Source organism: Eurypyga helias, unplaced genomic scaffold, assembly GCF_000690775.1.
Source record: "Eurypyga helias isolate BGI_N326 unplaced genomic scaffold, ASM69077v1 scaffold12501, whole genome shotgun sequence".
Lineage (NCBI taxonomy): Eukaryota > Metazoa > Chordata > Aves > Eurypygiformes > Eurypygidae > Eurypyga > Eurypyga helias.
In genome coordinates this window covers 30684-54423 of record NW_010232831.1, presented here as the reverse complement: position 1 = coordinate 54423, position 23740 = coordinate 30684, and the positions used below count along the sequence as shown (strand labels likewise).

At 39.6% G+C, this 23740-nt stretch overlaps 1 protein-coding gene across 1 annotated transcript in view; it reads left to right on the top strand.

Moving 5' to 3' along the window:
* Positions 1–23740, top strand: part of SRPK2 (SRSF protein kinase 2) — a 93181-nt gene that overhangs the window by 39464 nt on the left and 29977 nt on the right. The window contains exons 2-6 of the mRNA XM_010161528.1: positions 7866–8017; positions 14435–14543; positions 15049–15136; positions 15374–15461; positions 21711–21817. Of these exons, the coding sequence (XP_010159830.1) occupies positions 7866–8017; positions 14435–14543; positions 15049–15136; positions 15374–15461; positions 21711–21817 (544 nt within the window). The remainder of the gene's footprint in view (positions 1–7865; positions 8018–14434; positions 14544–15048; positions 15137–15373; positions 15462–21710; positions 21818–23740) is intronic.

Genomic DNA, 23740 nt, shown 5'->3' with positions numbered 1-23740 from the left:
CATCATAGGGTGCATATATAAGAAGCTGTATTCTCCATGGTTGGGTACATACGTAGTCCACAGGGCGAGTACAGCTGTGTTTCTCCTCTTGGTTTTTAGGCAGTTGTGCCTTTTTTAAAATAACTTTCTCAGCCTTTACAACACTTTACTGGTGGCTAGAAATACGGGTAAAGTGCACGCTGCTGAGTGTACATCTAGGCATTTTCTTTTTGTGTTGCCAGCTGCGTCTGTTGTTTCTTTTTAACTGTTGACTTTTTTTCCTCTGCAAGTCTGCAGTGGATGACTGGTCTGGAAAGTAGAATTCTGCAAGAAAACAGTATTTGAGGACAAAAACATAATACCGTGGCAAGTTCAGTTAAGACTGAGGCTTCCTGGATAGATTTGACTGCTGGTTTGCTGTTGTAAGAACAGTTTAACAGAATTGCATCTGTTTGAGGACAAAATTTCATTTGGGACTGACGTTCAGAGCTCGAAACCAATTAGTTCTGGGAACTTGGTCCGTGTCAGAGAAAGCCCAGAAGAGCCACCTCCTCTAATGCCTACAAACCTGGCAGCCTTTCTGCCTCATGTTACCTGTGATTTGATATGATGGTAGGCTGCTCCTGGTTCCCCCCCCAGCTCTGGCTTGGCAATGTGCTTCTCCTGCTCTTCTTTCCTCCAGTGTGGCTGCAGAGTGAGGAAGCCCAGTTCATGGGTTCGTTATCCATCATGGCTGTGTAATTGCTAGGTCCACCACTGAGGCAAGGGAGCAAAAAACGGGAAGGTTCTGTCTTTGCAGCAGCACTCTGCTGCTGGGCAGGGGTGGTGGCATGGTAAGGCTGATGTACTGACTGCTTGAAAAGGTATTTATTGTTGTTTTGAACAGAAGAAGGCAGAGTTCCTTGGCATTTTGCTTTGACTTTGGGTATATGTTGAAGCCCAGAGTTGCCTCCAAAACGCTAGAAAGTGTAATTGGAATGCAAAATTAATTCTCTGTCGTCTTGTTTGCTTGAGGTTACATAAGCTACCATGTCTCAGCCTGCTCCGTTCCAGGAGGGGCTTCTACTATTTTGATGGTATGATGATATTTTTCAAAGGAATGTTAACAGGAATGATAATTTTCTCTGATAATGACCAGACATTGAAAACTCTTTCATGATTGTGACATGGCAGCAGTCTCTATGCATGGATTTTACACAGATTCACAGAGTGGAAGGGGTTGGAAAGGACTTCTAGAGATCATCTAGTCCAACCCCCTGCCAGAGCAGGATCACCTGGAGCAGATCACACAGGAACTGGAAATTGTAGTAATTTCTAGAACTGGAAATTGTAGTAGTTCTGCACTAGTACAGAAACACAAACGAGCTGTTCATGTAAAGCAGAGCTGTCTCTGGAAGTGCACGTTAACAGTGTCTTGGAGTTAGTTAAAACCATGTCTCCTTATGTGCTGTTTCCTTCTGGATTTATGGACTTTGTTTCTAAAAACAGTAAAATGACCTCTGGCATAATTAAAAATAAATTCTTTGTAGTTTAATGTAATTACCATAAGAACTACTAAGATGTAAACTTATTCAGCATTCTGACAAATTTAAAAACTTGCTTGAAATATGCAACTTCATTGTGTTCCTTGAGGAGGAACTTAGGGTTGTTTTGAACTTTCTTGTGTTTCTCTTCCGTGTTGTATGTGTGTGGATTTATTTAGAAAGCCGTCATTTAAGGCTGGGTCTGGTTCAAAGAGCTCACTGTGGGAAGGCATCTGTCTCATTACCCTAAATCTGCAGTTGGGAAAAAGACCAGGCAAGAGTTCAAGTAGTAACGCAGACACCATTTGGACAAGCGAGGGAGATCTCCAAATAACTGAGTCCTTCACTAATTAGTAACAGCTGGAAGAAACTTGTGTGTAGGGATTTCAGACTTCAAGCTCTATGGTGGCACCCGAGAGCCTTGCCCAAGAGCGTGAAGGATTTTGCCTTCTTGAGCTGGAGGGAAGCATAGCTGGAGCTCCTTCCAGATGGACCCACACCCACTCGCAGATTTCTGAAAGCTCACATCTCAGGGTTAGGATGCTTATAGCACATTCCTTCTGATGTTTACCCTCCCCCTGCCACTTCTTTTTTTTCTTCAGTTTGAAATTCCCCAAAGAGCTGCTGTGGATGTGTCAGGAGGTTGGTAACATTGTTAGAACCCAGTTAAACCCAAATTTTATTTAATTGAATATATGAAGGAGTCCCTTAACTTCCTTTTAATTGCATTTTCTATTAGCAAAAAATTTCTCTGGATGTGTTCATGTGAAAATCTTAAGGACCTTGCAGATTGAGGTAGTTCTTAGCTTAACCCCACCAATTTCTGCCTCCCTCCCATTTTTTTTTTTTCATTTGTCTCAGACTGTTTTCTTTCTGAGACAATGCTCTCCTACAGGTAGGAGAATCAGGTGCAGCTTTTAGCTACATTCAAGGTGAAGTTCTGTTTACCTAGAAGTAGTCTTTAATAAATTCATTAGCTCACCATGCCAACAGTACAGTGTTCATAGTGAAGGACTCCTGCTGTTACATGCCTCTTCCCCATGGAGAACAATATGAGGTTTTCTTCAAGTAATCTTGCTGTGCAGCATCTTGCCTGCAATGCATTCTTATCCATTACTTGATAATAACAATAAAGCCATGGGTTTTTTTGTCTGAGGCCTGAAGTCTGTTTTGATTTGTAGTAATGGAAGCCATTTATTTGTTGTGGAAAAGGAAGGAATGTCTGAAGATGAAGCGGCTACACGAGTTCAGAGCCAAGATGTATCTACGTTCCCTCTAGCCAGGAACAGATGCCTGGGGAAGAGCACAGGTTTGGGCTCCGATGTGCTGAATACTCTCCCAAATCCAGGCTGATGGGCTTCCTGAATCAAAGGCGGTTTTGTGTTAGCTGTCAGTCAGTTTTTCTTGAAGGAGTTTTTCTGAGCCCTGTTTGAACTTAGGTAACTTCTCTTACCCATGATATCCAAGGAAAAAAGGTGGCTTGAGTTTTTAACATCATCTTGCATGAATAGGGTTTTTTTTCTTTAGATTTTTGGCTTAATTTGTGGGGAGAGAGGCAGTGAAGAGTAATTTCCTATTTGATTTCTCTGTGCCTCTCAAGATTTTATGGAACTCTGCTGTCAGTTTTCCTGGCTGAAGAGTTCTGGTATGTTCTGATGCTTCCCATATGGAAGGCATTTCATGTTTTTAATCACCCTCGCTGCTCTTGTTTTGCGTTTTCCAGAACAGAAGAAGAGCAAACAACCTCACAACATCAACAACAAAAAAACCCTGAACAGCTCTCCCTGAATTTCTCATGGTGTAACTTTCCCAGCATTTTCAGGTTATAATGTTATGGAGATTTGATTTTTACTCTTGGCTGTTCCCTAGCTGAACATGGAGCAACGTGTCTATGATGGAGAAGAGTAAAATTAAGTTGTCAGTAATTTTACATTTCTTAAAGTGGGCAATTGATTTTCTATACGACTTCATGCAGCATTTCAGCTTATTTTGCTTCAAGTTCACTGTAGAGGAGAAATGCTTCAGCTTTTCTTTTGTCTTTTACTAAGCATTCCCTCTAAGAGCAGATTAAGTATAGGATTTCTTTGTATTTTGATTGGAATCTGCAATAAATTTGGTTTTGTCTTTTTAAAAGAGAGTAATTAAAAGATACATCAGCCTGACCAGTGTTTGTGTGCTGGCTTTGGCTGGGATAGAGTTGCTTGCCTCCATGGTAGCTCGTATGGGGCTGTAGTTTGGATTTGTGCTGAAAACAGTGTTGATAATATAGAGATGTTTTCATTATTGTTGAGAAAGTAGGCTGAGGGGGTGCACAAGAAGTTGGGAGGGGACACAGCCAGGACAGCTGACGCGAACTGACCAAAGGGGTATTCCACACCATAGGGCATCAGGCTCAGAGCATAGAGCTGGGGGAAGAAGGAAGAAGGGGGGGCATTCGAAGTGATGGTGTTTGTCTTCCCAAGTAGCCATCATACGTGATGGAGCCCTGCTTTCCTGGAGATGGCTGAACACCTGCCTGCCGATGGGAAGTGGTGAATGAATTCCCTGTTTTGCTTTGCTTGTGTGTGCAGCTGTTGCTTTACCTATTTAAACTGTCTTTATCTCAACCTACGAGTTTTCTCACTGTTACTCTTGCAATTCTCTCCCCTCCCCTTGATCTGCTGTGTGGTGCTTAGTTGCTGGCTGGGCTTAAACCACAGTAGTTAATTGTTTGTGATGCTTTTCTCGGTACTGTTATAAGGTTTGTCATTGTAGTCTGTGCAGATGGCCAGTTCTCTGTATACCTACTGTGAATCTAGAAATGCTGTGCTATCTTCTTTTAATTGTTTATGCTTGGATGACGATGTGGTCTACTAGCCTAGTAGTAGTCGACAACAGAGTACTAAGTGATTACTTCGGAAAAAAAGAAAAATAGATTTAGTATCTGCTTCTGCATACACGTTACCTAATGCGTATCATTACATATAACATTTTAGGAAATAAGAGAGAGTAGTTAACTTGAAATAATGCCGCTGTTGCATAGCTTGTTACATTATGATAGTTTTTGACAAATGTGTTTCTGAAAAAGAAATGGAGGTTAGCATACATGTTTGTTACTCACAGCTTTCTTAATGGCTAGATTTTTAATGCCATAGATGCTTTAAAGTCCACTTTGAAGAAAAAATAATTCTCGTTTTAACAAACTCTATACTGGAAGAAAGAAAGAAATCTCAGCTGAATGGAGTATATATTCGTGCCATACATTGCAAAGGAAGATAGTGTTGGAATATTCATCATAGCTTATCTTTCCAATTCAATAAAAGGTCTACCAAGAAATAGCAAAACTGGAGTTCTCTCATCGACTGATGTTCTGCTTAGCACTGTGAAATTGTGTATTGGCAGAAGAGCAGGCAGGGGTGATGCCAGGATGAGTTATTCAACCTGTAGGCAGAATATAAGCAGCCAAGTCAAGTGTTGAAGGCTTGATCTTTATGCATACCTCAGAAATGTAAAAGTGAACAAATCCAAAGAACAATGCTAAGCATCCTAGACTGCAGCAAAAAATGGGAAAATAAGCAAATGCAGAATTAGCAGTCATACTGGTGTAACTCAGCAGCATTTCTTTCCTTCACTCTTCTTCATGTACTAGTATTTGGTTGCTTCAAAAGGTGCAAGCAAAGCTAAAAGGACAAATCAAAGATCTTCCTGAGTTTAAACCAGTGTTTTGTTATTTGCAGATAAAATCATGAATAACTCCAGAAGGAAATAAAGTAATACTTTCCTTTCTTCTGATGTCCACAGAGGACAATAAGAAACCACTCCTGAATACCAAATACAGCTAGCATTGGAGGCAGGAAAAAAGCAACCCTTTTCAAAAACAGTCTCTCTCTGAGAGGGACTCAGAGGCAGCTCTGTTTTCTTAATCTGTTACCCTAGGAATAAATTCACATATTAGCTTTTTTGAAATCTTGGGTTGTACTCTTCCACCTCTCTTGGAGGGAGATTCATGGTATTCTTTGATGTTTATTTCAGAAATGAGTGGCAAAATGTGTGAATTTTAATTCCAGAAATGCTTCCAGTTCTCTTTAGTTCTATTTAAAGTGTAATCTTTGTCATGCGAAGAAATAGACTAAGTAGTTATCTTAAAAAACAAAATTGGCACAACTTTAATGAATTTTTAACTTAGAGCCCCCCTACCATGATGCCTGAACTTACCCAGGTGTTGCTGTATTTTTACCATCCTGTGTGATCAAAATAATAAGAGAAACTTGCAGTCATTGCGAAGTAGAATGATGGTACCATCCAAACTAAGGAGTCCAAGCACTGATGGATGTGCCCGTGTTTCCTTGCAGATACACTGATGAAGTGCTGGCTGTTTCACTGTGCTTTATTCTTCTCACTCATCATTACCATTATTGATTTTTAACTGTTCATGGTTTGTGATTGGTGTATCCAAAATGGCCTTGTGCCCTGCCGATGAGGGTTCAGGGTTGGTAATACAGATCCTTCAGCAATGATTGGTTTGACTGAAGGTTTCTGCCAGCATCAGCCCAGGCAAGGCGTGGGGGCTGTCCGCTTGCTGCCACCACGAAACCAGGCCGTTGGAAGGCTGTGAACCCTTAGTGGTCAGGGAATTTTCCTTCCATTTGGTGTATTGGTTTACTTTCCTCCCAGTGTACAATATAGACATATCTGTTGGGATCAAAGGAAGGAAAAAAAAAGAAGGGGGAAAAAAGCGTAATTTATGTAAGTAGGACCACCTGGAAGTATATCTTCATTGTTTACCCTACAGATGGTTACCTTCTCTCTCTTCTATTCTGTCCTGAACTTCATGTGGTTAAAAACCGCATAAATTTATTTATTTGGGGAGATTTCTCATCATGACTTAAACCATTAATAAATTAGTTCCAAATATTCCTTTTTAAATCTGACCGTTTACTGAACGAATAGCAGAATGTTAGGATCTGAAGGAGGTAGCAGGCAGATAAATTTGGTAAGCGTGCAACTTCCAGTGATGTCCTTTAAAGCAAAGGCATAATAGCAGCTTCTGTGCAGGCGGCGTGTGTTGCCAGCGGAATTTATTTCTGACCAACTGTGTACTCTTCGACTCCAAATGCTCTGTCTTTCTTGAACAATTGCCGTGTGTAAAAAGTGATGGGGGGAATTTTAAGGAGGAGGAATATAGGAGTGAGATAAACAAGAATACAGTTTTTACTCATGATCAAGGAAGTACTTGAATCGCAATTTTAGCAGCTGAAAAATTAGCAAATTACAGATTTCTATTTTTTTTTAAATTGTATGAATGACAAAATGCTGTTAATATGGTGTTTTTCAGCTGGCTTAGATTTTAAGTAGATACGAATGCAAATTATAGCAGCTTTTGATGGCACAACTACTTTAAGTTACTTTGCAAATATATTTTTCAAGTGTGTTATTTGGTAAGTATTTATTATTTGTTTGTATGAAGTATGAATACAAAAAATAACATCAACCTGTTTGGAGAAACAGATTTCTTAATTATTTGACAAACAGGTTTTCTTCAACCTATGATTTCTTTTTTTGTGTGTGCATTGAGAATACTTGGAATTCTGAAATGTGAGTAATTTGTGGGTGTTTAGAAATATGAAGTACAGGAATAGGATATAAAACATATTTCATGTGGGGTTGGTTTTTTGGAGTTTTTTGAAGTTTTTTTTTAATTTTTTTTTTTGTTATTCCTGAACTGGAGATACAAAACACCTTCTGGTTGGCGGTGTTGCGTTTTGATCATATGGTTGGTGCTGGCTCTTTTTCAATTAGTGCATATCAAAGCATGCTGTGTGTGTTCTGGGAGTGCAGCATAGGCTTCCTAGGGAGATAAATTTTTCTCTCTTACTTCCTAATAGCTGTTTTCAGTATTTTGTATACAGATACAGCTTTCCATAATCTTGGTGGCAGCCACAGATGAGAAGTGCATTAAATCATCTGGTTTGGGTCAGTGTTGCTAGAAGATCGTTTCTTGCTATGCATTAATGAGACCTTGCTTCCTTCTACTAGCAGGCAGGAGCATTTGAGTAACTTCGTATTCCCTGAAAAATATTTCTTCTCAGTCATGCTCAAGAAGATGCTCATCAGGAATTCTAAGAGCTTGTCAGTATCTGACTACACTAAGTATCTTTCACAAGCTGTTCCAGCATGTAAATCCAAATCCACCTGAGAGCTGCTATTGGTCTGGTTGGGTGCCTCTCTGTCTGTGCCTCACTCTGGTTCTGCAGGTGATAGGAGAGGTGATAGTGAGACACGATTTCCTGGTATTTCCGGGGGCATTTTTCCTCCCCCCGAGAAGGTATGGGTTACCCCTGTGAGCAAGCCCTTTGCTAAGCGTGTGCTCTCTTTCGTTTTCAGGCCAGAGCCTCAACAGAAAGCTCCCTCTGCACCTCCACCTCCACCCCCGCCCCCACCTCCGCCTCTGCCGGAGCCCACCCCGCCGGAGCCAGAGGAGGAGATTTTAGGGTCCGACGATGAAGAGCAAGAGGATCCCGCAGATTACTGTAAAGGTGTGTGCAATGCAGTAGTGTCGGTAAGCTGAGGGTAAACACTGCCCTGTGAGTCTTAACTCAGTGCTTGGGAGGTTTTTAAAGAGCTGATCTTTAATTCTGGAATTTATTTATACTAGAATTATGAACAACTGCTCATTTCAGGTCCACATGCACAACTGTCTTCAGCTTAACTTTTTTCCTTAGCCATAGCTTGCTTATACATTTTGCATTAAATATACAATTAGTGAATCACTGTTTTCTTACTGATGTCCTAGTTATAAGTATAGGGAAGAAACTTTTCTTGATTGATGTTAGTTGTAAGAGAAACAAAACCACACAAACCAAAGCAAACAACCTCTCCCACAATGTGAAAGGTTCTGAAATGCCTTGATGGCTTATACGACATCAACTACATTTATTTTTTAATGTTTTTATTTCTTTTCCCCTTCTCTCACCTGCACCAGCCTGAGATGTTACATGCTGCTTTTTCTCATGTTGTCTTTCACAGCCCTCAGTATCTCCTGGGGCTTTCTACATCTTCATTTTAGCTCTTGATTTCCTTAATTTTTGTAGTTGCTTATATTAATTTTAAAATTATCATTAAATGCATAAAAACATGTCACTGCAGTACAACAGTGTTAATACTTGTTTGTTTAATAACACTGCTGAAGCTATAAGTCTATTGGCATTAGGGTAAAATGTATACTACTTATGTGAAAAATCATAAATAACAGGTCTGTTAACTCTGGGTCATCTATCATAGTAGATTTCAAGGATATGAACTTACTTTAGGAAACATCAACATTTTATCAGTTCAGGTTTATGTTTTTGAACAGCCCAAAAAGCACTGTATGCACATTGACTGTGTCTGCTCTTCTGTATTCCTCGTATCAAGAAACACTTTTTGTGTCAGATACAGTGATGTTGTTTCAGTCAGAAGTTTCTATGTAAGCCTAGAGTTGTGCTACTTCAAGCATCCCCTCTCCCACCCTCGAACAAGTTGTTTTGTATTTTCAGATTTAACGATTGAAAGTGACTATTTCATTTTGGTGTAAGAAGTTTTATTAATATATGATACTTCAAATGTTTAAGTGGCTTGCAGATACCAGTACTGAAAACCAAACAGTAAACTCAAACTAAATGTTGAAGTCTGCAGCAGGGAAAAGAAAAACATGTTGCTAAAGCATGCTTGGTTTGTTTTAATTATTTCTGTTACAACACATTTGTTCCTTATGATAATTCTTTTGGTATCTGTAACATCTTCCATCGGTGGGTAAGGGTTTGTTGTTTAAACATCTGTTTACAAGTGAACATCTGTATTTCCTTGAGATTACGCATTTCAAGGCCCCCACTTCTTAATTCTTCCCCAAACTAAGGGCTGCATTTAATTTCAAACAGCCCATTGTTGTCTCTGTTCCAGTATCTCTTGCAAAATGCCACCATCTGGAGAAGCTACATCACAAAACAAATTAAAAAAATAGTGTAAATTTACAGCCAGCTTGTAAGTTACCTGTTTAACCAGAGTCTCTGTGACTGCAGCAGGTCAGTAGTGAGATCTGGAGGCCTTTAGAATTAAGGTGTTACACTAAGAATACTTGTATGTTTCCTAAAAAATTAAAGGAGACTTCTGTATGCTTAAAGGTCCTAATGATTCCTTCTGGTCTTGAAGCCCTGCATTGATGAAAGTATATTAAAGGTGGTTCAAGCTTTGGTTCATTTGGATGTCATAATCATTATTTGTTTCTGTGATAACAGTGCTTTTGTCACTCCAGTAGATGATTTACCTATTTTCTGGCTTGTAAGACTGATGGGTACATTTTCTTCTTTTTGTCTGCTGGGGTTGAACTGGAGATTGCCATTTACAAGGTTCTGCATCAAATAGCCGGATTGGGATGATCTGGAGCCATACAGACTTCCTGTTTGTTTATCTTATATTCAGTATGGGGAATGAGTAAGTTATTTGGTAAAGAATTCCAGGGATGGCTTTTAGTTATCATACTTGCATTTTTTTTTCAGAGGTACTTTATTAGTTTGACTGTGTTTTTCTGTTTTGGGTGACCTTGACTGTGTTTACACAGTGGAAGATAAATATTTGGAAATTATCATTTATTACTGGGCATCTCTTTTTCTTCCTAATTTTAAATCCAAAATGGCAGTCTCCCAGGCTTTTTGAGCAAGGCACAGAATGTACTTCATCTGTTCTCAACCCCAGCCTGAAATTTCATAGGAGGACAATTTTTGATGAGAAATTATATAGTTAATTTTTTTAATGAATTCAACTTTTTACCTGTTAACTGTACTTCCCCTTGCCAGGGTATTTTTGTTACTAATTTTATTTTTACTGTTACTTATTATTTTTAAGGATACGTTACTATGTGATGGGCTCACATCTTTACCACATTAGTAAATAGTCATAATAGTATTTTTAATCAGGAAATGGGGTTAGTTGAAATTGGCACCTGTATGAGAGAGAACCAACAGCCATCGGTGTAAAGCAGGCTAACCTCTGTTCTCCACGGGCTTCCTCCAGGACCTGTTTAAATCTGTGAAGTGACTTCTGTTGGTGTCACTGAATTTACCTCAAATGCTTTTCAAATCTTTATTTGTTTAAGGAATGGAAATACCAAAAGTCCAAGCACATAATTTTTCAAGGGATACTTAGACAATGAAGGTATTTTTTCTTCTCTATTGAAAAGCCTTGGAACACTTGGAGATTTTTTTTCCAAGAGCTTGTGGTGTCATGGATGTAATTGGAATACTTTGCTTCTCTGATCATCTTCTTTGCCCCCTGGAGATATCTCCCATTCATCCAGTTCACAAAGGGAATAATTCCCTATACAAACATAGAACTAGCCAGCTACAATTAGCAATACATTCAAGAGACATTTAGGAATAATTTTCTTGAGCCCGTTTAGCTGTGAGAGAGACTTTTGCTGTGTGTGATGCAGTGAATAGCACAACAGGTTTTTTTGTTGCATGATCAGCATTGCCACTTATACATTGTATATTTGCAAATAGCAATATTGTTCTTCGAGAAGTATCATTTTTCTCAACCCACTAATTTTGCATAGATGCTTTCTTGTTACTACTGCTTAGAAATACTTTGTGTCATGAACTTAAAAATAATTGCACTAATCATATAATTATTAAATGCATTTAACTAAGCATGTTGTTACCTGGTTGTCCACAATGTATAGACGAATATGTTCCTGACATGAATAACGTGTACATTGTAACGTGTACAAGAACTGAACTGTAATTGATTCTTTCCAAAACTGCTCCTGTTGTGGCTTAGGACAGTAGAAAGTATCTTGTGAAGTATGTATACTCGGCGAAAAGCTACCGCTGTTGGTATCTGTAACGTATGCTGGTGTATTGCTGTAATTAGTTACGACAGTGCTGTAGTGACCAAAATATCATGGCTTTCACATAGATAGTACTGTTATTCTTACAATATTTGGATTTTACTAAAATAACTTTCCAACCCCCAGTTTATTAACTTGACTTTGGGGTCTTTGACTGATTTCCTCTGTAGGGTGTTCTCTCTCCTCTCTCTGATGGGAAGAAACTGTCCCAAAGTTTTGATCGTTTTTGACCCCTTGGAGCACAAGCATGCCAATATCTGCTTTTTTCTAATTATATCTGTTTGGAAAAGGAGATTACACAGAGAGTAACGTTTCGTACTTGTCACTGTTTTCATTCAATGACACATGCAGGACAAAACTCAAACCAGGAGAAAGGATACTGTGGTAGTCAGTTATGTGAAAGTGTTTCATGTAACTCTGGCTCTCAGGTCAGGAGACTGGATTTGTTTCACAATTGCAAACTTTTTCCGTAATGGAAAGGTATAATTGCTGCATGTTCTCTCAACCTTCCACTCACGTCTGTCACTTCATCATCCTAGATAATTTTATGGAAAGAATTTACCAGAGTGGAATAAATTTTTTTTGTGAATAGCTGTCTTAAAATACAATTATATGTATTCAGATTTTTAAATATTTTCATCAGCTGTTACTTCAAGGATGGTTAAATGGACAAATTAAAAATTAGGTTTGTTTTTCATGTTTCTATCAGTATGGAGTTGTATATGTGAGTTAATTCAGCAAAATTACTATAATAGTGAAGGCTTGGGCGTCATATGTGGCTGATAACACTGTTTCTTTTCACAAATGAAGTGGGCAGCATAATAGCTGACACTTGCTGACAGTAATTCCGTGCCCCCACCCCACCTTTCCTGGAGAGTAAGTCCAGCCGGGTGTTCCAAAAGTGAAGCTTTTTCATTGAAGAGTAAGGAGTTCCCGTTTGGCAACATTACACATTCTTACTGAGGTGGACACGATTCAGCAGCGGAAATGAAGTTGTCTTTTTAGGTTGCTAGGTGAGTCGTCCTGGCAGCTTTGCTGGAACATTTCCTTCCCAGTGATGGAGGAGAGGTGAGGTCTTCCCCCAAGGGTAAGTCCTGGGATGACTTCTTGGTCCTCCTGTAATGCCCTGTACTTCTCCTGAACTAGGGCCTTCTTTTGCCTTTGCTCCTTTTTTAACTGCAGATGTTGGTGTCTGTGATTTGTGAAGTGAAATATGGTGTGTCATAGTAAGCACACAGTTTTCACGGGTTAAAAGTTAGAAGGTTGTTCTCATGTCTGGGTCTTCACTGTGCACAATTTTCATGGAAAAGATGAAACTTCAACACCTTACTGCCAGGCTAGGGGATGAGATCCCGCTCTGCGTTTGCTGGTCCATGCTACGTATGCACACCAGACTGGCTTCTGTGCCCGGTGAACGTGCCTGACACGCTGCAGTGGTATAAACTGGGAGGCAGGTGGGCAGGGGTGTGTGTGAAGTTAGTGCTTTATCGCCCGGACTCGCGCTGCCCGCCTGAAACCCTTGCCGTCGCTTGTCCCCTGCCGAGACGCAGAGCCGGGAGTGCTGCTTCCCTGGTGCTCCGGCCCGAGCTGGCTGAGTCTCGGCAGTGGCACAGCCTACCTGGGCCTGGGTAGCTGCAGCCCTGCCCGACGGGTCTGCTTTGGGTAGAGGCACTGAGCAAAGCAGCCAGTGTCTGGTTGAGACTTTCAGCTTAGACATACCACCATCTAAAGCAGTGCGTTGTTTAAGCTGTATCGGTCTGTTGAGTAAGTAATCTTTATAGGGCTATTGTACGATTGTGTTGAATTTATTAATCTGCTGTGGAAGTGTTTGAGGAAAGTTCACAAACTCCTGAATTTCTGTTACGGCAAAAGATGTTTCCAGCAAAGAAAGAATATAAATAAATCCAGATTTGATGTGGCTGTTCCACAGACAAAAAGGAGATGAGAGAGAAGTCCCTGGTTTAAATCCACAGAATTAAGAAATACATTCACATTGTTGTCTTAACTGGGCACCAATTCCAACAAGAATTTGTATTTTCAAAGCGGATATAGCAATTTAGAGAGAGTAGCCTGAGGTTTCCCTAATTTTAAGGAATAGTCAGTAACTGAGGATCCTGCCAAAGGATACTTGGGTGTGACATTGTGAAGGACCAGAAGGAGCCAAAGAAGAGATTCTTTGACAGCTGCTCGAGTCTGCTGCTGGCGATGTCCTGGAGGGTTGCATGGTGCAGCTTTATTATTTCTTTGCAATTTAGACAAAATTGTGGGTGTTGTTATTAGTGTGTTAAGGTCTGAATAATAATAGTCTTGTGTAATCACTACCTTCCCTGGTTTGACTTGGAGAAAGAATGCCTCTTAACACACGAAGGAAATAAACAGCTTCATTATGCCTCCTCACCTGAGCTCCAGCCTGCTCTGTCCTGTTGGCCTTCCGGCCTAATGGGGCTTTTGAGGACCTGTGCATTGGTGTAAGTTGGGACTGCAGACCTCGGTATTTCAGAAAAAGCCTGTAGCTGTCTCCCTTCTCTTCTTCCTCACCGTAAAAACCTCAAACATGAGAAAAATGTTTTGCTGCTATGGATCAGAAGCCAAGAACAACATCATCTATAATGTTGGCATTGTTCTTAACATTTTCTCAGGAAGTATTTTATTGCTGCCTTTATTAGTGGAAAGCAAATGGGAATTAAAACTCTCTCTGAGATTCTGCAGTCATGCAAAATATGTTGACTGGAGAAGCTTCAGATATGATAAAGAAATAATGTAGATCTTTCCTGTAGTCTCTGTGAAGTGGAAGATAAGCCTGGGGAAATGGAGAACAGATGGTAATTTTACCACAAATAAAAGCCATAAGAGAGAAGGTTGAGTAAACGCTACAGCAGTTACAGGACATGAGTGTTTTCCCTGCAGGCCAAGGAAGACAGAATTGTTAACAATAGATTAAATTTTTCTTTAGATTTGTATAGTACAGAACAATTTTAAGAGAAAAATTTCTACTACAAGAATTACTTCAAAACCTTGGAATTATTGTTGTTTTCTGAATATTCTTTTTCTACTTGTTTTTTCATGAAAGGAGGCTATCATCCAGTGAAAATCGGTGATCTTTTCAATGGCCGGTATCATGTTATTAGAAAATTAGGATGGGGACACTTCTCTACCGTCTGGCTATGCTGGGATATGCAGTAAGAAAAATTACTTATTTCCATTCACTTTTTTCTTAAGATGTTACATGATTTTGTTTTCAGTAACTTTTGTTGTACATGCAGGATAAAGTTATGTGAATGTTTGCTATCATTTTACACAGACCGTTCTCTGCCGTTTTGTCTTGCTCTTCATTAAGAGTGTAGTTTGTAAAAGGTCTCAGAAATAAGTGTAATTCTATTTTCTTCAGCAAATTAGCTTTGCTTATTAAATTGTGTGGTGTCTTGAACTCTCTTGTTGAGAGAGTAAGCTAATGCTTTTATATCTGTTATATCTGTAGTTAAAAAAATATACCTTGATTGAGTGATAAAACTTGTAAGCAAATGTCACTTCTTAAGTATTAGCATCAAGGAGAAAAATATCCAGTAAATCAGACTGTTGAGAATATTGTTAAAAGTGGTTTTTCTCTTTTAAAATTTCCCAGCCTTCAAAGTATGTCTGTTCTAGCTCAGCGCATGCATTTAAAATGTTTTTGTTCTTTTCGAGGGGGAAAAGGTTTGTTGCAATGAAAGTTGTAAAAAGTGCCCAACATTATACAGAGACAGCCTTGGATGAAATAAAGTTGCTCAAATGTGTAAGTATCACTCATGCAATACAGTGCTCAATACCAATAGTAAGAGTAATAATGAATAACAACAATGTAGCAGAATATTGTTTTTAAACTTTTTTTATGTATTTGTTTTTCTAAATAGCTGGCTTATGTGTCAGTGATTTCTGAAGCTCCAAAATATTATTTTAACGTCATGTGGAAAGCTAACTAACTAGTATTTGAAAGTGAATTTTTTCCTAAAATGTCTGTGTTTACATTTAGGTTCGTGAAAGTGACCCAAATGATCCCAACAAGGATATGGTTGTACAACTAATTGATGATTTCAAAATTTCTGGAATGAATGGAATTCGTATCCTTTTGAAAACATGGCATCTTCATTAAAAATGATCTACTGAGATAAGTAATCATTTAGTTCTGGGCTTTTTTTAGTAAGTCTTACTTTAAATATGTAATGTAGAAACACCAAAATGTATGTTGATGCAAAGCGTAATCCAATGTGTAATGTACTCACCGAAGTGAAAGTAGCTTAGCTTTTCTAAGCACAGTGCAAAATTAAATACAATTCCCGCGAGTCCTTCATGGTCTGCTAGAACTACAGATAGTTTAGTTAAAGTTGGAGCTTTATTGGAAAGATTTGTAATATCTGAGGCTTACAGGAAATACGTTTTGCTCTAGACTAGCAAAGAGGAAGGAAGAGTCATTGTCATGAAGAAGCTGGCTTCTGTTTTCTTGTGGGAAGTGTGAGGGCATGGAGATGTTGCCTCTTGTTCATGTGGTCCCCTTTTGGCCAGGTGCTAACCTCTTTTTTGGCAAAGGTATTAAAACTTTACCTTCAAAGGCGTCCTTTAAAAATAAGAATTAAAATAAAAAGGAGAAAGACGAAGTAAAATATGACTGAATATTGTTCTCAGGGAAAATTTTAGGTCTATGAATATATTTGATTTTGGAGTTGAGCTAAAGTGAATTATCCTTGCTAATTATATTAGCTATTTTAGCATCTTATTATATTACTGTGCTTTCATTTACTGTTGCAGCTGGTATTTACGTGTACGCTTGTTGTGTCTTGGAGCCATAATAACAGACCTCATTGTTTATGGTGCTGTACTGCCAGACAAAGAGACAGTTCCTGCTCTAGAGACCTTCACACTAAGTTGATTTTGGTAATGTACCTTCAGTCTTCAGTGGATCGGGTTAAGATGCTCTTCACTGACACTCATCCTCTAGGAGGGAAATCTAGGAGGTGACTGTCAGTAAATCTGAATGCCCACTACAAAGCATCCTTTCAGGGAGAAGTGTGCAAGCAGTTTTCGTCCCATCTATCTGTCTCTTGACGTTAGTTATGAAACCTTTGCGTTTGTGATGAGAGTGTGGGGACAAGTGTTCTCAGTTACAGAATGGCATCTTAACTGCTTCCCCTTTGTTTCCTGGTTGCTTCAGTGGTCAGCTGCCACGGTAGAAAACTGCTTAAATGTAGGTGATGATAGTGTAATCTGCTTTTTCCCTAGCTTTTATCGTCACATTAAAATGAATTAAAATAAACCATACAGTTGCCAGTAGTTGTTTCAACCTGACTATAAATGGTTTGTGATCAGGGAAATTGCTTAACGCAGTGAGGCAAAGAACCCTGGTATCTTGGTGCTGCTGTTGTGCTACAAAAAATAGGTTTTAATTTATGAGCTGAGATGCTTACTGAGAAGTATTTCATAAATATCTCTTGTCTAACTAGGTTCACAAAAAAAATATTGCGATCAGAGCAGTTCGTATCTTTAGCTAACAGCTGGAAACTTATTTTTAGAAATCAGAAATTTTGACTTACTGTTTTCATTGTATAAAACTAATATGAAATGCGGAATAAGAAAATGCATTAATAACTCTACATAGAAATAACTCTTACGTGTTTAACAGAGCAGTTTCCCCATAATGTTCATAAATCATTGCTAAGGTTCACATGTATGTATACGTCTGTATTAAAGGTGAGAGAGATTTCTAAGAGTAGATTCTGTTAGTGATAATATTTTTAAAGCACATCCAAACTTTTATCTTTTTGAAATATAGCACTTAAAGCCAAAAGAGACCATGTAGTAGTGAAAAATAAGGGTTCAGATAGCTTTGTGTTAGCAGATTAAAACTGGGCAGCTGATATTGATTTATTCTATTTTAGTTTTACATTGGTGTTGAAAACTCTGGCAGTACAGAAGTTGTTTTATGTGGAAGGCCAATGTTCCTGCCTTACTGAGAAGTACATTTCTCAGAAAGGTACAGTGGACAGAATGGGCTGATACTGGGCTCAGATTTAGATTACAGCTGAAAGTTTGTCAAAGTCCGAACCATCAGTGAAAATCTGGTATCAAGCATCTTATGCTTTGAGTTTTCTTGTGAACAGCTTGTGCATCCTGAGTTACATTGCTTATTTGCAATGGTTGGTTGCACTGATGTTTTCAACAACTCCTTTTTATTTTCTAGGGAAAAATAATCTTTGGTGCAGGTTCTTTTGGGAGGGAGCAGGTAACTGATTTTAATGTTTTGCTGCTATTTGTTTGCATTTTAAAAATGCCATATTGGTGCTGCATTACTGTTATAGGGTAACAGGTTGAGTGAAATACAGTAATTTGAGAGTTTTTCCATGCTCTGCTGTTTCCAGCTTCCTTTGGGCAAGTCACTAAATATCTGTTCATTGACTGTAAATTAAAACAACATATGCTTCATAGAGCTTGATTATTCGTTATGGAGAACATTTAAAAGTTAAAGCAAGACAGAAGAGAGGTGGGTGAATCCTTTGGATGGCTAATACCACAGAATGTCGTGGAGCTTCCGAACAGGGAAACTTGTCAAGAACTGGGTAGCACAGAGCTGGGAATGTGCAGAGCCATTGGCCTGCACTGTTTGTCTGGAAACAGTCGTCTTTTTCCTAGGACCTGTAATAAGTGTTTATATACAGAGTGGATTTTAACCATGTGTGTTATGCTACACTAGACTGATAATTCTTTAACTACTTGTACATTTAAAAAAGATTGCAATTATGATTTTTTTTTTCCCCAGGAAGTAACAGAATTCCCGAACTTGGTCACTTTGGTGTTTTCAGTAAGTGTAGATTATTATGTTTGTCTGCACTGGATATTTATTGGAGCCTTATTTATTAGACTGTAGCTTTTTTTTTTAAATAAAAGATTCAGATAATCACATGATGAAACAAGTGTTTGGAGAGACAAGTGAAAGTGTAGAGAAGGAGACATTCCCAACACAATCAGACATTATAGTAAGTATAATAAATTTATATCCAAAGAATATACAGCATTAATTAAATGTCATAGAGCCGAAATGCTGGCAATCCAGAAGCAACCGAGTTACATCCAGAAGTGTTCTGTGCTGGTACCAAAGCCTTATTTCAATTAGCTTAACGAGTCTTTAACCCTCATCAGATTTCTAAGTGCTTCTGTAACGTGTATTTGTAGACAAATAGTTACAGGTAGGATTTTAGTCAAGAAAGAACAGTTTTAAGTACTTAAGCTGATGAATGTTATGTGTGCTGTCACTTGTGCTGCTCTTCTTGTTGTGGATGCCCCGTCCCTGCTGTTGTGGATGCCCCATCCCTGGATGTCTTCAAGGCCAGGCTGGATGAGGCTTTGAGCAACCTGGTCTAGTGCAAGGTGTCCCTGCCCATGGCAGGGGGGTTGGAACTAGATGATCTTTAAGGTCACTTCCAACCCAAACCATTCTATGATTCTACGATTCTCAGTTTTCCCCTTTCCGATATTTCCCAAACTGCTTTGAAGAGCATTTTGTAAGGGGCACCTCTGATAGGTGGGCTTCAGGGTTATTTTTCCTGGAGGACTTTATGGACATCCCCATGTGTCAGGATGCTGGTGCTGTAGGAAGATCCCGGGGCTTGCAAGGCTGGTTTCCTAATAGTTAATGCACAGCTTTTCCCAAACTCTTTGTTGTGGGGAGTCTGGCTTGCAATTAACGTTTATCAGGTAACAGTCAAATTTTTGTGTACCTGCTCCAAACACTGAGCCTTCTGTATGTCTTCTCCCTGTCTCAGTCACCTCCCCAGTACCAAATATGCCTTGAGTTTGTCCGAGTCCCCCCAGCAAAACATTGCAGCCTTTTCGTCAGGTATACATCACTTCTCTTTCTTGTGGCCCTCCCTCTCTTTGTCTGCCTCTGCCATTCCTTCTTGCATCTTCCTTCTCCCTACCTTCCACTTGCCTCTCAGCAATTCACTTCCGTACACCCTTTTCTCTTCTGATTACTGGCAAGGCTTAGCACTTCAGTAAGTGCAAGGAATGGTAGGAATGTGCACTGGAGAATCTGCAGCAGTAGTGGTCTGAAGGACTGTGGGCGGGTGTCCTAAATTTCATTTCTGAATGCTGCAGTGTCTTGCCTTTCTGAAATCTGTGTTGCTGTAGCGTTGCAACTTCACCGTGTGGGCTAAGTTAATAAGCTCTGCAGAGATAATGTGCGCTGCTCACCCTTTTAGATAGCTGTGTGCTTTGCTAGTGACTTAGTTCATTGGATGCTTGTGTGGTAAAGTAACCAAGATTCTTTCTGAATGGAGCAGAGCTTCATAATATTCTGAGCAGACTTGATTGTTATGGAAAAGGGGAAACATAGCCCCCATTTTTAAAAAGGAGGACCCAGGGAACTACAGGCCTATCAGTGTTACCTCTGATCATGGAGTAGATCCCCCTGGAAACTATGCTAAAGCACATGGAAAATGAGGAGGTGATTGGTGACAGCCGGCATGGCTTCACCAAGGGCAGATCATGCTTGAGAAATATGGTGGCCTTCTATGGTAGAGTTACAGTGTTGGTGGATAAAGGAAGAGCATCATCTACTGGCATCATCTACCTGGACTTGTTTGACTGTCCTGCACAACATCCTTGTCTCTAAATTGGAGAGATGTGGATTTGATGGATGGACCACTTAGTGGATAAGGTTGATGGTCTCACTCAAAGAGTCAAGGTCAACAGCTCGATGTCCAAGTGGAGACCAGTGATGAGCAGCATTCCTCAGGGATTGATACTGGGACTGGTGCTGCTTATTATCTTTGTCAGTAACGTGGACGGTGGGTGGGATCAAGTGCACCCTCAGCAAGTTTCCCGATGACACCAAGCTGTGTGGTGCGGTCAGCACGCTGGGGGCAAGAGATGCCATCCAGAGGGACCTGGACAGGCTGGAGAGGTGGGCCACTGCCAACCTCATGGAGTTCAACAAAGCCAAGTGTAAGGTCCTGCACCGGGGTCCGGACACTCCCAAGCACAAGTATAGGCTGGGTGGAGAATGGATAAGGAGCAGCCCTGAGAAGAGGGACCTGGGGGTGGTGATTGATGAAAAGCTGGACATGAGCCTGCAATGTGTGCTGGCAGCCCACAAAGCCAGACGTATCCTGGGCTGCATCACAAGAAGCTCCTTTACTCTGCATTCGTGAGACCCCCATCAGCTGTGCTATGTCCAGCTCTGGAGCCCTCAATGTAAAGACATGGACGAGTCCAGAGGAGGCCACGAAGATGATCAGAGGGCTGGAGCAACTCTTCTCCTATGATGAAAGTCTGAGAGAATTGGGGTGGTTCAGCCTGGAAGAAGAGGAGGCTCCGGGGAGACCTTATAGCACCTTCCAGTACCTGAAGGGGCCTACAGGAAACCTGGGGGAAGACGTTGTATATGTAGTGACAGGACAAGGGGTAATGGCTTTAAGGTGAGAGGGAAGGTTTAGATTAGATAAAAGGAGAAGTTCTTCCCAGAGAGAGTGATGAGGCACTGGAACAGGTTGCCCAGAGGAGCTGTGGATGCCCCATCCCTGGAAGTGTGCAAGGCCAGGCTGGATGGGGCTTTGACGGACTTGTCCTAGTGGAAAGTGTCCCTACCCATGGCAGGGGGGTTGGAACTAGATGATCTTCCTCCCTGATCATTTACTGTTGGCCACCTCTGTTGGTGGCCACTAGTAGATGCTGTGGCAAATTAAAACTTTTTGGCATTGTGGTTTTTGCATGTTGCCTCCGAGTTCTGCGCTTTCTTTGTTCACAAGTTCTTTGATGATTGCTATTATTCTCTGCAGTTAAAACCGTAGGTGGTAAGAGATTCATTCTCTTACTACTTCAGTCTTTGTTGTCAAGTGTTCCTTAATTGAGCATAATCAAAAAGAGATTTAGTATGGTTCATTTTCTAAACCACTTTGGTGCAGACTTCTGTTGTTAGAACCTTCTATTGATATTATTTTAAATTTATTGAAACTAGAGGTAATAGGCCAAATCAGTACTTTTAATGGTTTCAAACAAAACAAAAATTAATTGGTTACTTTTTCCAATTGTTTATTTCATTGTTCACCCTAATGCTATTGGTAACATGTAGAAATAACTGACAAAAATTGCATAATTAAAGTTTTTCTTTTTAACTTGTTCTTCATTTGGGCACTGTGTGTATGTGTTTATATGTGATTGAAATGTAGTACCAAAGCCTATACCATGTACTGCTCATTTTTGGGGGAGCTGATTTCCCTCTAAACAGGGTGATGGTTGCTTTAGCCAGTATGCAAACAAACATTTCTGTTGATCTCATCAACAAGTTTATTTGGAAATTATCCTTAATTAAATCCCAGATGTCTGTATGGTCTTTGAAGTACTTGGACATCATCTTCTAAAATGGATAATCAAGTCCAATTATCAAGGCCTTCCCATTCGTTGTGTAAAAAGTATAATTCGACAGGTAAGATTTGTTTTAATTAGTATTTTCCACAATTGTTAACAGTTTGAAGGTTAGAATGATAATATTTCAACTGAACTCTTACTTAATAATGTCTAAGATAAGATAATTTTGTTGGTAATCCCAGGGGAGGTTTGCAAGACTATATTTCTGGATAGGCTGCTTTTTTGCCTGCTGGGAGCTTGTTTTGTTTTGATTTTTTTTTAATATATATATATATATAATCAAGATTTCCCACTCATAGGAAGTTTCCTGAGCTGCTTTAGAAAATAAACAGTTGAAGCAATGAGTCTTTGTGCAGTTAATATCTACAAATGATGAATGAAATATTTTGGCACTTAAGAAACTCTCATTGCCTTTCATCAACATCACCTGTATTTTATTAATAAGCAATCTGTTAAAGTAGATACTTACTTTGTAATTATTATTGTATGTCTACTGGTGAATATCAACCTATCCGTTTTTTTAACAGAATTAGCTAAAAAACCTGATTGATGTGGTGTTAGTATACAGTTGAAATTTTAGGTTCATATATACAACGAGGTTGGTCATAGAATCATAGAGGTCTGAAGTAGTTCATTCTGATGGAAAATGGCCAAACTATTTTTTTTATAATTGTGGAAAAAAAGATTAATAATTCCTTTTAAGCCTTTACTGAGACAGGCCTGGAGCTATGACACTGCTTTAAAGAATCATAGAATGAATGAACCCAACTTGGTGTTGTCTGCAAACTTCCTGAGGCACACTCAGTCCCCTCCTCCAGATCACTGATAAAAGATATTAAACAAAAATGGCCCCAGATACTAGAAATAAGGAGCTGCAGTAATGCAGTGCTCCCGCTGAACTGAGCTGCCTGCTAAGAAATGGGAATTTGTGTATTTGTACAATACGTGCATATAAATATCCATTGTTTTCAGTAAATGTCGTGGGGTTTTTGTTTGGAATGCTTTTGCTTTGGTTGCACTTTTGTCCTGGAGTTGGTCAAAACTTGAGAAATTGTTACGTAATTTCTTGATGCACGGGGTTTAGCAGCGAAGGCAGGTTTAGGAGCTCCCTGCTGCAGTTTGTAGAAACAGGCTGTAAGCCAGAGCACTGAGTGGATCCACGCTGAAAACAACCCCTTTTTGGAAGAAAGGAGAGAATTTCTGAATCCAGCTTCACAGCATCTTTGCCAACAGGCTCCTGTAACCTAGGAGAGGAGGACTTTCAGGTGGGATCTTTGGGGATGCTGACCACAACCCAGTGAGAAGGGAGGTCAGCAAGGACAGGGGCCTGACAGACAGAATTATGGGGGAGGCTATCAGTGCCTTCTCTGATCACCACGACTGAGGACCTGACTCAAGAGGCAGACACAGATGCATGCAGCATGGGGACCCAAGGGCAGTGTGTGTTACGGTGCACTGGTGTTTCTGTACAGCAGACCATGTTGTTTCAGAAAGTACTGTAATTCCATGCTGCAATTAAAAAGGAATTTTGTATGCTGTGATTTGAAAATTTTTTTTTCCCAATTTTTGAGTGCTTTTGAGCACTGGGACAAAATTAAGTTTATTTTAAAATGCAGCTGAGAGTTGAGTTTCTTAATAAGAAATTTAATTTTGGGGTAGAATTATATGAATTATTGTGCAGAAGACCTTGCAGAATTGAAAGAAGGGCTAGTTGCTGCAGTTCCTTTGTTGGAGATGCTTGGATGTGTCCAGGGGATATGATTGGAAGTATCCATTTTTTTTAGTTCTGGAAACCTTACTTGGGGTTATAAAACCTATAGAATCAGTCTCTTTTGAGAGGATCATGTTCTGAAACTGATGCTGAAATGAGCATTGTGTTTTTAACCAATAATTTTTTTTACTTTTGCTTTGATCTACAACATAGTAAATGATCTCTTGAATGGGTCAATATGATGTGGCTCCTTGAAAGAAAAAGAAAGTG